The sequence below is a fragment of the Macrobrachium rosenbergii genome, chromosome 9 (genome assembly GCF_040412425.1).
Source record: "Macrobrachium rosenbergii isolate ZJJX-2024 chromosome 9, ASM4041242v1, whole genome shotgun sequence".
Classification (NCBI taxonomy): domain Eukaryota; kingdom Metazoa; phylum Arthropoda; class Malacostraca; order Decapoda; family Palaemonidae; genus Macrobrachium; species Macrobrachium rosenbergii.
The window spans coordinates 58,158,494-58,173,198 of NC_089749.1; the positions used below are offsets into that span (position 1 = coordinate 58,158,494).

Sequence of the window (14,705 nt, forward strand, 5' to 3'; positions counted from 1 at the left end):
GACGAATACGTTTACTAGATAAATGCCAATGTAGCATCAACTTCCATCACATGAAATTAGCAATTAAGGGACTGGGTCATTAGATTTCTTCCCACATGATCAATGTTCTCTACTATCACTCCATTTTCTACTATTAATCATTTTCCTTTACGAGTGCCTTAAGATAAAGTAACCTAATCCTGAATATTCTTTATCACAGTCATAATGATACCATTTTAAATGTATACTAGGGTACACTGTTTTCCCTTCTTGATACTAGCATAAATGTAACGAAAATGCACAGACATTACAAATTTATCAAACAAATTTGTCCATTTATTCTTTAATTTTCTTCATGCAGCTAATAAATATCCTACTCAAGGGGGTGCCACCTACAGCGGGGCTCAAGCAACATGCTGTAGACAGTACTATGGGTTCTTTATGGTGGCCCTTTGCTTCTCATATGCATTGATACTCACTTTTTGTTTATTTCCTTTGGCTTCTTCCCACTTAACAGTCCAACTTCTTTAACTTTTATATGCTCCTCTTATTCACAAAAAGAAAATCCTTCAAGCAAGACATAAGAATTTTAAAATGTGGCTCACTAGTTAAACTATACATTATAATCGTTACAGTTTTTGTGTTAGGTTTTCTTTTGCAGAGTTGAACGTGATGAGTTCTCTAATTTTCTCATTCATTTTCTGCCTGAATTCCTACCTGGAAAAAGTCCTCCATGACTTTCCTGGCTTTCATGGGTTTTTTATTATTAAGGAGTTTACTTATAATTAGAACACAAGGTTAAAATACTTCACTCTCATAAGGCTGACCAATTGACCTTGTCTGCTATTTCAGTAATCTATATTATCTGTATAACAACTAATCTATATTATCAGCATACCTTTTAACAAGTTTCAACTGAATATTAAATGTAATGGATGAAAACTAAAGATGGCTCAGTGGTAGGACACCAAGCAGGCAATCGCTTGGCACATCTGCAGTTTGATTCCCACTTGCCGTTGACTCAGCAGGAAACAAGTACTGGTGCTAAGCCAAAGCCTAAGAAAATGAGCTGGCCACCCTAAGCCCTGGTCCTCATTGCCATTCAGTGGTATGGGACTAACTCTGACTTTGATAAGTTACCTTATTATATGCTTACCCATGATCATAACAATCCTTACTTGTATTGCACTTGTCTGATGTACTGTTACCAATTGGTACAAACATATAATAAAGCCCCACATCTGTTGACTTAAACTGTAACATCAATCATATATTACAGTAATCCAAGCTGTTCAGCCTGGAGCCAACAAGACATAAAAAAAAATCATTAAATTACATACACTTCACAAAACCATTCACTCCAGTCTAATTAGCATCTTACCTGTTGATCTTCTTGCTGCTCTTGCAGCGTCATGAACCAAGACACTGACTGTCGTCGGAGTTGGAGGTTTGTTTGAGGAGTTTGACCCCTCCTCTTCCTCATTGGCACTTTCAGCAGCCTCTGGCCTGGTGCCCTCCTCTCTGGGCCTGCCAGCTGCTGTATTTGACACAATAAACATTAGCTCATAGAAAAATAAAGTACTACATCATTTCTTGATAATGTTCTTGATCTTCCTACAGTACATACATTACTGAAGAGCATGAAATGACCTAGGCTATGTACTCTATTTAAAAAATGCAAGTTGTATTTTTGAGAATTACACATTTGCTATTTTACAGCTGATGTCTCACAGCATAAATGTTGTCTACTTTTAATTAGGCTAGCTCAGGCCATAATTATGGTATAAAAGTTTAACCTGTAAGCTAAACTTGAAATTACAGAAAAACAAAATAAAATACATAATTACGGACTGATGGTAATGACAAATAACTAAAAGCTATGAATTTGATAACTGTAATTACTTAGAGCCTCTTGTTTGATATCAAAATACACTAAGAACTAATAAAACGTTCAATAATTTCATATTTTTACTAACATTGCAAGCTTTAACTACTGAAGGTCTGGAATAAAGGTAAGTTAATATTTAATCGTACCTGTACCTTGATACGATTTGTCTTCGGAGTCACTGTCCTCCTCTTCCTCCTCTTCATCACCATCATCGTCATCTGTTGAATCAGCTAAACGCTGATAACCCTCTGGGCCACATTCAACATGACGAGATGGTCTTCTATTCCTACGTCTTCTCTCAGCTAAACGCTGAGCTTCTTGAAAGGGGTTTTCCTGGAAATAAAGTAAGTGTTGTTGTTGGTGCTCCTCATTCCAATGCTATATTCAAATGACCTAAAACAAAGTTAAAAGGGCTCTCCTTTTACCTGAAAGAACAATTTTTAACTTTGGAAAGCTTAACACCAAGCAATGGTGAAGTAACAACAATGAACTTACAATACTTTGCAAGTTCAGTACTTAAAAAAAAAATAATTTACTTGACGGTTCAACCACCAATAGCCATTTCTGAGATTTTTTTAAAATAAAGCCCTGAGTGGCAGTACTGGTCTCCATTATCAATTTTTCAATACTATTACTGGAATTTGGAAAAGACCCAGTGGAGGACAGACATACCAAGTAAATTCATACTACATTTCAATTCGACAGTGTAGAATAAGTTGCACGCTGATCCCAATGGCATTAAAATGAATAACAGCCCTTTTATGAACTGTGGCTGCAAACATTTGCTTCTATTTTTCAGTGAAAATTTGTAAGAAAAAAAACAAAACAGAAAACTGCCTAAAGGCAACTAAAAATCCTTTGCACACTGTATGGTATGAAATGGTATTACACTAAGGGTCTGCTTTTTATTGTGAAAATACATTACAGTAAACTTACGCAGAGATCCAAGAAGGAAAGAAATATTAGTCAGGCATATCTGAATCATCTGGATATAACTGGGTAGGATAACAAGAGGTTTTGACGGTCACATGAAACAATTAAAATGGGTAGGGGAGACAAAGAGACCACTGAGGAACACAAATTACAGTCAGGCAAGGGGGTACAGTATATACACTTTTGGAGTAAGAGTAAAGCCATAATTAGGGTATTGGATGAAGACTATGCCTAAAGCTCAAGAAGTCAAAATCCTAATGTGACCAGAGTGACTACAAAAGATCCCCAAATGCCTGACAGAGGATGATCAGATATAATTTAAGACAGAATATATCACTAGCTGATCTCCTATGACACATTTCATACAGGTGATCTGATGAAAAGTTGTGCAATTTCATGTGTTACAAGGCCAAGTAAGATTTCTCAGAATCAAAGATAAAGAAAAATTCCCAAATTCAAGAATATTAGCTGAATGTCATGCTGGTGTGAAACACATGTTAGAAACAAGAATGATTTATGCATATTGTTAATGTTAGAAAAATTCAGATCTTTCCTAACAATAATATCCTTCTCTAAGTAGTTCAGCCGCCTCATGTGCTGCTGAAACTTTCAGTGTACAATACATAAAGTTCAAGGTACACCTATGCAAATCAATAACCAATGAGTACAGCTTGGAACATAATTATCACAGTGAGATTCTGATCCACCTATATCTTACGTTGGTCACTTGCTAATTACTACAAAGAAAACTAACTTCAATTTTTAACTATTCTCAGCCAACATCACACCCTTGCAGGCAATACAGTCCAAGTAAAATAAGGTGTTTGCATATAGGAAGGATGCATGATCAACTAAAGTAATATAATGCAATCATTTGGCAAAAAGTAATATTTCGACTCTTGACTTTTCATACTGTCACTGAAACTTGGTTTTTTCATGCTTGCTTTGACAAACTTAATTCAAAAACAATTTATAAACCTGTTATGTAAAAGATACAGGTAAAGAAAACTCACCCGCTGTTCAGTGAATGTGCCACCCTGAGTTCCACCATCTGAATTTATGAGGGGACTATTTTCATCTTCAGAATCTGTGTCTAAGTCTGAGGGTCGTTCATCCCCCGTGATTACTTTCCGCTTGCAAACAGGGCACACCCGGCGATTCTTCGTTAACCATGGATCAATGCATTTGCAGTGATATGCTTTAGGGAGGAACAATATGAGATTAGACTTGGCTATCAAAGTTGTCAACAGATAAAGACAGGTAATGAGACATACAGCTGAGATGAAAATCTTAGTATGTGCATAGGGCAAATTACCATAATACTGTATTGTAATTTACTGATACTTATAAATAAGAGTTTGCTTTCACCAAAACTGAAAGTGTAAAAATTGATTAAAACTCTATAGCATCCTCTACAAAAGGATTTTCTATGCCTTTCCATTTTCTTTTGTAAAAACCTTTCATCCTTTCTGCTTTTAACTGTACTAAAGCAACTGATATGTTAACTGCAATTAATTGTGAAATGAAAGCACATGCACAAAAATTTAATCTCTCTCCTTTCTCTATTTTGTACTGTCTTGAAAAGGATGTTTTTGGCTTATCTAAAATTGATATAAGTTTAATTGTAATTAACTGTGAAATGAAATCACATGTAAAAAAAACAATTGATCTCTCTCCTCCTTTCTCCATCTGTAGTCCTTAAAAGGAGTTTTATGGTTTTACTGTTATTATAAAACACACTAAAAAAGAAGTACCATAAAAATGTGTTGTAAATTTTTTTTTCTTTTTAAACAATTATCATAATTGTTACTTTACTGAATGGGCTGAAGAGGATTGAGTTTTCTAAGGTTATCAGCAATTTTCATTCCTGATTTCTGTGAGAAACACTATGGGTCACAAAATAATTTAAAATACCACATTTTAGACTGAATTTCAATACATAACATAAATTAACTCGCACTTTCAAAACCACAAATCAAGAGAAAAATAAAGGAAAATTACACAACTCTATCTCTACATTGAGATGAGATGGTGTCTTTTTTTTTTTAGTGCAACTGTGTGTGTTAATCAATATTAGACACAGCTTACCATGTGAACAAGGTAATATCCTAAGTTTATCATTATCTACATAATCTTCTAAGCAGACAGCACAGCATTCATAAGGGTCTCCCTTCTTGAACTTGTGAACTGGAAGCTTTTTTAAGGCTCTGGAAGAGAGGCGATGACGCCGAGAACGGCGGTAATCTCGCACACACTTTACAATCTGAAAGTGAAAGCATTCCATGTACATGCATTCTTACAAAGAAACAAATCACCTTGTTATTGTCTAAAATATACTTTTACAAGGTAGAGAGGAATACAGACTTATCAACCTAATTTTCTCCTTGATGTACATATGCAATGCATATACACTTTGACATCCTTCAATACAAGTTTAAGATAAATAGCACTACCATATTCATTGAAGGGAACTAATAGGCGATAAGGGAGAATGCCTAGGTTTGTTGTAAATGAACTGAATGGACATGCCATTGAGTGTGCCCCTGATTTTCCTGTTTTCCAAGCAGTTCTTATAATGCAATGACACTACCCTGCAAAAACTCATGCCCCATGGATCACTCAATGCTGCCATTTAGTGATCAATTTGCAAAAAAGCACTAAATCATGAATAGCAAGCAGCAGCTCAAGCTGTCCTGACTTTAAAAACATTTTCTGCACAAGGAGGTAAGCATCAGCTCTGAGTTTCTACTGTTTTCTGAGGAAACTGTGTTTACTCCTTAACAAACCACCAACAATGGGAGAAGAATAGCAGTAGCAGAAAAAGTGTTGTATTTTCATGATTAACTAAAATTGGAACACCAATAATTCTAAAGGTTCAACAAGTACATATCTTGTGACCAAGGCATTTGATAACTTTTCCCATAAATCATTGTTTTTCTCCTGGTCTCCCAGTCTGCGGTGAGCATACCTTGCTGGGAACACATGCATTACTGTCTTTCCTACGATTTATTAACCTCCCATTTTTTGTTTCACTTCTTTCAGATCTGCCATTTCACTTTATCAGATCGTCTGCAGCATACGTCCTGTATTTCTCCTATTCAACTAGAATTTACTTTCTCCTATGTCACTATCAACTGTTTTTGTGTCTGCTCTTCTATATCTTTCCTCAAGCTCAAAACAAAAGCATAAGTTTCTTCCAGCTGGCATCTCCACCACATACCTTTTTTTTCCCTAACATTGTTCCAACTTTCAGTTCACTTTCACTGTGTTTGCTTTACTTCCAATTTTTTGTTCACATTCACTGTCACCATTATTTCACACATTTTGTTCACTTTCACTGAGCTTCTTTTATCACTATTTTCCACTAAGGTCCTTTGTACCCCTGCCTACTTACATATTGCTGAGGACTTAAGGCCAGACTTTCCCAGATGTTAACATCAATTCATTTGGACAAATACAAAAATGTGTGGTACATTCAGTGTTACCAAATTAGTGTGTGTACAAAAGAATGATTGACAATTTGATGTTAATGTGGACAAAGGAATAGTACTATTGGGAAAGGGATCAACACCAAACTATCTGTCCAGTTTTAAATGAGTCCTATCTTTGTTATCTACCTTTTTTTTTTATATTTTCCCAACATCCTCTGATCTCTTCCTACCAAGCTATGAGATTTTTTCAAATTTCATGTCAATTTTTGTGCAAAAGATCAAATCCTTCTGGATCAGACCTATGTGAATTTAGAAACGCGATTTGCTTGTCTGGTTAAACGACATCATCACTAGTATCATCCTATTAGAAAATAATTATAGACAAAATCTACTCCTGGTTGGAAAAAGGAAGTATGGTAATGCAATATACCAATAGTTTAACCAGTTAAACAAATACAAATAAAAGCATCCAGTACCATAAATGTAAAAATAACAGACCATCTCTTAATGAAATATTTCATTAATAATACCAATTCATATTACTTCAAACCACAAAACCTACAAGCTAAGTCTTAAGGTAAAGCACTGATACCAAAAATATATCAGACTGCCAAAACTAAGAAGTAAAGTAACACATTCTATGAACTGTTCACCTGTATAAAATCAAACTACAGTACTGCATGATTTCTTATACTAATACAAAATGAATATCTGAACAGTAACAACAAAAAGACTGAATCATATAGCATTCTACCAACTTCTAACTTTTTGTTTATATTTGCAACAGCTCAGATAAACTGCAATACCAGTAAAGAAGGAAGTACAGCGCTTTGCAATATTACAAAGGTTCTGCATACAGTTGTGTTACCCAAAGCACAAGTTACATAACAGTAGTGTTATTGGAAACTGTAGGTATAAATATCCGTTTTAAACCCATAGCAGTACATAATTTCAAATGCTGTATACCTGTATTATAAACAGCATATGTTGTACTTCCAAATGCAGAAGAATATGACCTTGTACAAGTACTGTAATCTAAAAATAAATAATTATCACTATTAATAATAAGACTAATGGAGTTGCAGGTATCAATAAGCTGCAAAGCAAAATTAAATGCAACTCTAGTATCTTGCAAACTTGAACTGATTTGAAAAATACAACTTACATTTTTAGTATTTAATTTAAATGTAACTCTTCTACTTGGGCAACAAAACTGTGTATCACATAAATGAGCAATGCTCCATTATTAGCAAAGGTACTGATACACACAATGAAAAGAAATTCATACCATTGTTGTACAGAATGCCAACAACAATCCCAACATAATAGCCATATATCCAATGATGTAAGGAGTCCAATCCACGTTTGATCCACTTGATGGACAAATCACCAAAGAGAAATCCCTTCAAGCATGAAAAAGAAAAGCCCATTTTCCTTGTGAAACGTTCACTTGAACACGAATGATTCAAACACCAATTAAATAAAAATGATGAGAACTTGTGGAGACAGATTAGTTATCAAGTTTTCATTTGTAAAAAAATTCATTAATGTCACAAAAGGAAACTTGGAAAACCTGTGCAGTAAAAATTTTAGTGTGGAACAAAACCAGGGTTTATATATTTTTTTAGTAGATGTTACTGTCCCTATATTTCCTTAGGCTTGTTCGATACCAATAAACTTGGTAAAGTTCCTCTCTGATGAAATTCAAAAATATGAATTTTTTTATGCATTAGATGAAGAGCCATTACTTCCTTACATAATACATCAGGCCATCAAAACCGTTTAAAGGATAATTTTACAAACAACTTTAAAACATTGTAAATCCCTTGAATACTTGGTTACACTTTTGACAATTTTCTGACCAGTTCTAAGCTTGTATGATCTGACTAGATAACACTTTACAAAACTTACAGCTACCTCTAATTCAAGAAACCATTAGCTATACCATATTTATAAATTTAGACACACAATTAGCTATACATTATTCCTAAATTACAACACCTTCAGCTATACAGTCTCAATATAAATCAGGTTTTTATTCAGAACTCAAACGGGCCAGCTAAATTTCTGAATTAATAAATTCAACTGAGAATTATTCTATGGTTCCACTTTGGTTCAACCTGCTACTTATCTAACATTAGCTGATCAAAGTATAACATCCAATTTCGACTGGACAGTGAGAGCTAAAAGTAAAGTCACTATTTGTACACATATTTGTTTGGCCTACAGCATCACTCGCAAAATATTACTTGTTTGACCTACAGGTTCACCTTGCAAAGTAATACTAACTGTAGATCAGATTATACCAACAAAAAAAATACAATCTAAACAGGATAAAACATATATTAATTTTGCTATTTCTTTACTACACATACTTCAAGATGTTTGAATGCCACATCAAGGAGCATAACTACCATAATTAATACTAAGTGCACTGTATAAACATTTAGTACACAAGAGCACCTGAAATAAGATTTAAAAAGCCTGGATTTGTAATCTCATCACTAGACTAAAGCTGCCTGAAACAGAAATGACAGGTGCTCTGGCTGCAACATCCACGAAAATGGGCATACAGCATCTCTTTATGACGGCAATGTGAAACTTAAATTGGAAAATATTGATAAACAATTAAAAAACTTATTTGTATCTGGAATAATATCTCTCAATCTTGGACTTGGCAATATGATGTGTAGATTCTAAAATACATTATTACTAACCTTAAATGCTCCCATAGGCTTTTTCCCATTGATTCATTCATTCCCAGGTCTTCTATTACCTTGTAAAAAGGTGGATGGATCAAGTGGAGGTATTTATTTTTACTCCTGGACGAATCAAAAAACATATTGCTGAAATGGTAAGGAACTGAAGAAAACTAACCAGCTATTAGGCAACGGACTTTCTGGAAGAGCAACTTACCATAAAGGTGAGCATTACAATAAAGCAAATCCCTATAGTGATGGCAAAAGGAACCAGATAGTTTTGCAGGTTGAAAGGGATGTCACCAGTAATGTCCAAGATGAACCTACAAAGGAGTCAAAATAACATCAGTAACAACCTAGCAATACAGCAATAATCTACCTCCCATTTCAAATTATACTTTTTAATGAACTAAAATGTAGGTATATCAACTTTGATGTAATAACAACGTACATATGCAAGTATGAAAGCCTTTTGTGTTACAAGGGATTAAAATGACAACAGCAATCTAGGAATCAAAATTCTACCTTCAACAATAATGTACCGAATAATGTATAAAAATTCAAGGACATCATTCAAATTAGCATTTAGAAAAGTCATCTTCCATGATGCTGTTAGCCTACACATCTACTTTTTTACAAAAAGTATAAACCAGGATTGTGTTTGTCATGAAAACAGCTACAAAATTTATGTTTCAAAAGTTAAAAGCTTTGACAATGGAGGCTAGCACTGTCAAAATACAAAATGCACCCTAGGCTAATAAAGCATAACAGGTATTGAGTTATATAACATACTTCTTTGTGTACAGGAAGTTTTCTATGATCATCATAGCATCGACTTCACCAATAAATACTGAAGGAATGACCACCTCATCGCCTCTATCTTTGGCATTCATCGGCTCTGGAAACATATAAGACTATCTATGTAACAGCAGTAAATAATATAACTATACTGTATTAAGTCAAAACCAACAGCAATTTCATATGACTTTCAAAAAAACGACACTTACGTAACATATTCGATCCAACATTATGAACAATAACAGCATCATAGCCTGCATGCTGGGCATTTAGTACTTTCTCCACAAATGTACAATTATATCTCTTCACAATGCCTATCCAAAGGCCAGTATAGTTAGCAATAAAAGGAGGTGGGTCTGGAACTATGCAAGCATTGTGAGGCTCAACATATGCTGCATAACCCTGAAACAAAAAAAAAAAATAATTACAGAGACCTCTGTAAAATTCATAAATTCAACATGCGAGTCTGATTTTTACATCGCATAATAAAGAAGGAGACTTAATTAGAAACAATTAACAGATACACTTACTATTGACTCAATTATACACAAAAGTATAAAGCACAGTATGCAAAGAAAAATACATAACAGAGCGAATCTAGTCAGACACAAAAAGGAAATATTAAAATAACTTTTTTAAAAGTCTTTAAGACCTTCCAGAGACTCATTCCCAGCACACAAAGTTTGGTGAAATTAAACCCTTAAAAGATTACTAAACACTACAAATACTTTGTTCTCAAGTGTTCTCTTTCTTTGATTTGTACTTTACTAGTACTGTTGTTTTGCCTTTGTTTGGGTTAAAAATGGCTTCATGTGTCAATGCCAAAACATCCCTGTGGAATAACGATGTTCACTATAGCGCTTGTCTGGCTGTTCCTGATAAGGATCATATTCCCTAGGAATCAACCTCTAGCAACTATGTATGTAAGTAGCACTCAAGCTACCTGATGGGTGAAATCTGTGAGCTCGATGGGCTGGACGAGAGAACAAGGCTATGGCAGCAGCAATGTTTTCACCATTTTTGTGGATATTATCATACACGCTTATTTTCCACTTATTAGCACTAGCACTACCACTAATTATTCAAGACAAATTCAATGCAAATCAAAACTGTAAATACTGTAGCCCGCCACGTGTCTGAATGCTGGAACTAGAATGTCATACTATATCAACCTTTCTTATATTTTAAAGCTTTTTGATGGTTTTATTCTGTGTACACTTTAATGTGCAGGTATACTACTTTCTTTACTTTCAGATTTATATAATTTATTTTTTGCTTCACTCCTTATTTTTCTACTGGTTTTTGTATTTTTATGGCTGATGACTGAACACTTGAACTATGTACAATCACTCAAAAAAGTTTTGCAACATACTTCAATAGTTTTCGGACAACAGCTTATAATAGGGACATCTGGCTCTATTTGGCAACTCAGTTGTAAGCGCGTGAAACAACTGAACACTATAGTGGTGGGTCCGAGAAATTACCTGCAGTTTCCCTTAAACAGGGCTTTTTCTGATACTGCTTACTGTTGTCATACTTTACTTAATAAAAGGATGTTACTATAATACTTCAGAGGTCATTGCTGTTCTTATATCTTAATATTTTCATCTCCAACTGCCATCACCATCGTTGTTTTATCTCCTTCATATGTGTGAACTTTGTAGACATAGGCCTACGACTGTTATAAGTTGAACTATTAGTCTTATTAACATCAACAAATACGACTTTTTGTGAAGATTTGCTTGCACATTATTATTAATCAAATTTTTGAATGACTAATCCTATGTATATTGTGAACTAGTGAAACTTAATATAAAATATACTGAACTAGACTAACAGATTTCACATCTGTTTTTGTAATACACAGAATTAATCGTGCGGGCGCGCGCGCGCGCACACACACACATATATATATAATGCCGTTATCATGTGTAATTTCTCATTTCTTTCATTGCTACTTAGGCCTATCATTTTGATGCCTCTCATGAAGTTAAGCGAATATATACAGTAACGCCTATTTTTGTATTTCTTATTATCTAAGTTTCTAAAGAATTAAAATTAGCAAGAAGTTCAGCATTAATTTAGTTAATGCTAAACGCCAGCAGTGAAGAAGACTACCATGCTCATCAGTGGAGAATGTCTCCTCCTCTTCGCAAAAGATGATTCTTACAGAAATCATCGGCCACTGGATTATATTATAATGCAAATCCTAGCCTCTATTCTTTGTGTTTCGCTGATATGAAGTGTTTCTTGGCAGGAGTATGATGAAATAATATTTTGGTCTCATGTAGCCTGTTACGGATGGTTTGAGCAGCAACTTGAAGGGAAAGTGTAATGTTCTCTCTTTATGGCAACACCGGCTTGTCAGGGGAGTTAGGCGGAGCTCCTTCAGTGATCATCCGATGATGATCCTTAACAACAATGGGGTCGTCCTCCACTTTTTACAATGAATTTATCATATTTCCTCATTCACTCTGTTGTTTTATTCCTCTAAACATGGTTGTTTTATTTACACTAAGCTGCCGAGCAATATCTACAATAGAGACATTAGTCTTATGCAAGGTAATGATTGTGGTGCGGCAGTCTGTTGCCCATCTTATCGGTGCAAGTGACGAGACAGTTTTGTTTAATTTTCCTGCCCGAATGTGGAGTCACACGATAACATACGACTTTACAAGATTTTTTTTCTTTTTTGTTTTTGACCACAATAATGGTTGAATTCTTTCTCTCTTTATTTATATATAATTTCATTGATGTTTATTCAATATTACTTTACTAGTCAATAAGCTTTTATCTGGATTCGAAATATAGTTTCTTCTCTGACTCTTTTGCCCAATCATCTGAAGTAAAATTTTTCAAAATGTTTCATCATTTTTCGTAATATGAATTTTTCACTCACCATTCTTTTTTATATTGTTAACCGTATGATTAATAACCAAAGTCGAATAAAAAAATTACATTTCCTTGTAAATACCAAAAGAATAAATTACTGTTAGGTGGACGAAAACTTCTGGAACATGTTGCAAAACATTTTTGAGTGACTGTACATAAATCAGTACATACAGCAAAAACTGTAGTTGAACATCATGCAAGGAAGAAAATATTTTTAATATTTTTAAGCTTTTAAATGACTGTACTGTCAACATACTGTATATTTCACTACTAAACTGTATATTATTTTAACATTTGTTAATTACATGGGTTGGCATTCTTTTTTTTATTGATTTGTTTTTTATGGCTGTTGTCTGAACACTGGCACTACACATATATACAACTGTGCAATGCAAACTGTAGCCAAACGTCATGTAAATAACATTTTTTTAATTTTTAAGCTTTAAAATGATTTTATATTGTAAATTTCATTTGACATTTTTTACTGATTTGTTTTTATGGTGTTTTAACTTTTGTAGCTGACCAATTAAGAATGCATAAAAGGATATGTCAATTTTTGCTTTTCATTTAATTTTTAACAAAAATTGTCATAACACTGAAAATGCTTTACGTTGAAATGACTTAACTGGAGATGTTACCATGCAGCACAACACCAACAACTCACAATACACACCTTGAAGCCTGCAAGTGGCAGGGGTGGACCAAATGAGGCAGGGTAATCTGCGATAGTGGTGTAAGTTTTATTTGTAATGGCTGATATTACAACAACGTCACTTAGACTCTGCTGAATAAGCAGTGAGAGCATCCAAAATGCTCCCAACATCATCTGAAATTAAAAAAAAAATCTAACATTAAAACTAAACGACCTGAACACTCCAAAAAGAAAAATCAAATGATTATTGCTCCATCATGTCTGACTGAAACCTCTTAAAATTATTACAAATTAGTTTAACAAGACCACCGAGTTATATTCTTTGACTCCCATAGGACTAATCTGAAGAATGTGTTCTTAAATGAGAAATAAAAATTGGGGCAAGATAAAGTAGAGTTAGCGGGAGCACCAATCGGGAAGAGACCAATGAGAAGGGATGTAACGTAAAAGGCATGACATAAATTACCTGCGGTCAAGGGGATATTGCAAAGAACCTTTAACAACATCAATGTACAATGAGCCACATAAAATACACGGGATGTAGTACAGTGCTTCCCTACAAGACGATCTGGTAACCAACAAGTGGCGTATGTAATAATGTGGACTACAAACAAATAGTTCAACTTAGGAATCCTCAAAGTCTGAGACATTTCACTCCAGTGAAATGGTGTTCTTGGAAACAGGACTGATGCAAATTCAACAGAGGTTTAATACTGCCTGACTGGTCTTGGCGTTTAAAAATGAACAGAGACTCCATATTCTCTATTTCTTCACAGAATAAATTTACGTAATAAAATTTAAAGTACCACACAAGCATCAGCAGTGCAATCAACTTTGAGCTCATCGCATAGGGTAACACAATAACTTGATACCAGCCAAATAACACATACAACTGTTTATGTCCACCATGGTCTCTGAATGTTTCCAGACATTGCACCTTGTGTTTAACAGACAGATGAAGATATTAACAGTCTGATAAAATGAGGGTATCAGTGAAGGCATGGACCAGATAGGAATTCAGACAGAAAGTACAGAAGATACAACAGAGAAAATTACACATAGTGAGACAACTTGCAAAAAACTTTATATGAATTTATTACAGATAACATAATTCTCATTTCTAATTACAAAGAAACCCCACCATCTTTAATGGTAGAATGGGGTTACAAGTTTACTCATGTAACAAACATTACCTTGTTTGATTTGACATCAACCTCCATAATACTGTCTTTTTCTTTTGGTGTCTCCTGCTGTAACAATCAAGATGTAGTTAACAGCTCTTCAGTTGGCTCCTATCTTAGTGTGGGCCTCATCACTCAGTCACCTGTGAAGACAACTTTGGCCCCAAAACTGAGTTTGGTATCTATCACATACTAAGCCTGTAAAGGAAAAATAAAAAATTTCAGGACAACTGGTTTTTATAAATTGATGAT

The 14,705-nt window shown here is 34.4% G+C and overlaps 1 protein-coding gene across 5 annotated transcripts in view; it reads right to left on the minus strand.

The window, feature by feature from the left end:
• Positions 1 to 14,705, minus strand: part of LOC136841874 (E3 ubiquitin-protein ligase RNF13-like) — a 38,043-nt gene that overhangs the window by 8,237 nt on the left and 15,101 nt on the right. For 3 of the 5 annotated variants that reach the window (XM_067109290.1, XM_067109291.1, XM_067109292.1), the window contains exons 2-10: positions 14,466 to 14,651; positions 13,294 to 13,446; positions 9,938 to 10,130; positions 9,723 to 9,828; positions 9,148 to 9,253; positions 4,889 to 5,063; positions 3,814 to 3,998; positions 2,014 to 2,200; positions 1,361 to 1,516 (exon numbers count right to left, since the gene is read on the minus strand). In XM_067109290.1, the coding sequence (XP_066965391.1) occupies positions 1,361 to 1,516; positions 2,014 to 2,200; positions 3,814 to 3,998; positions 4,889 to 5,063; positions 9,148 to 9,253; positions 9,723 to 9,828; positions 9,938 to 10,130; positions 13,294 to 13,446; positions 14,466 to 14,492 (1,288 nt within the window). In that variant the 5' untranslated portion in view covers positions 14,493 to 14,651. The remainder of the gene's footprint in view (positions 1 to 1,360; positions 1,517 to 2,013; positions 2,201 to 3,813; positions 3,999 to 4,888; positions 5,064 to 9,147; positions 9,254 to 9,722; positions 9,829 to 9,937; positions 10,131 to 13,293; positions 13,447 to 14,465; positions 14,652 to 14,705) is intronic. The other 2 variants (XM_067109293.1, XM_067109294.1) reach the window with 1 other exon arrangement.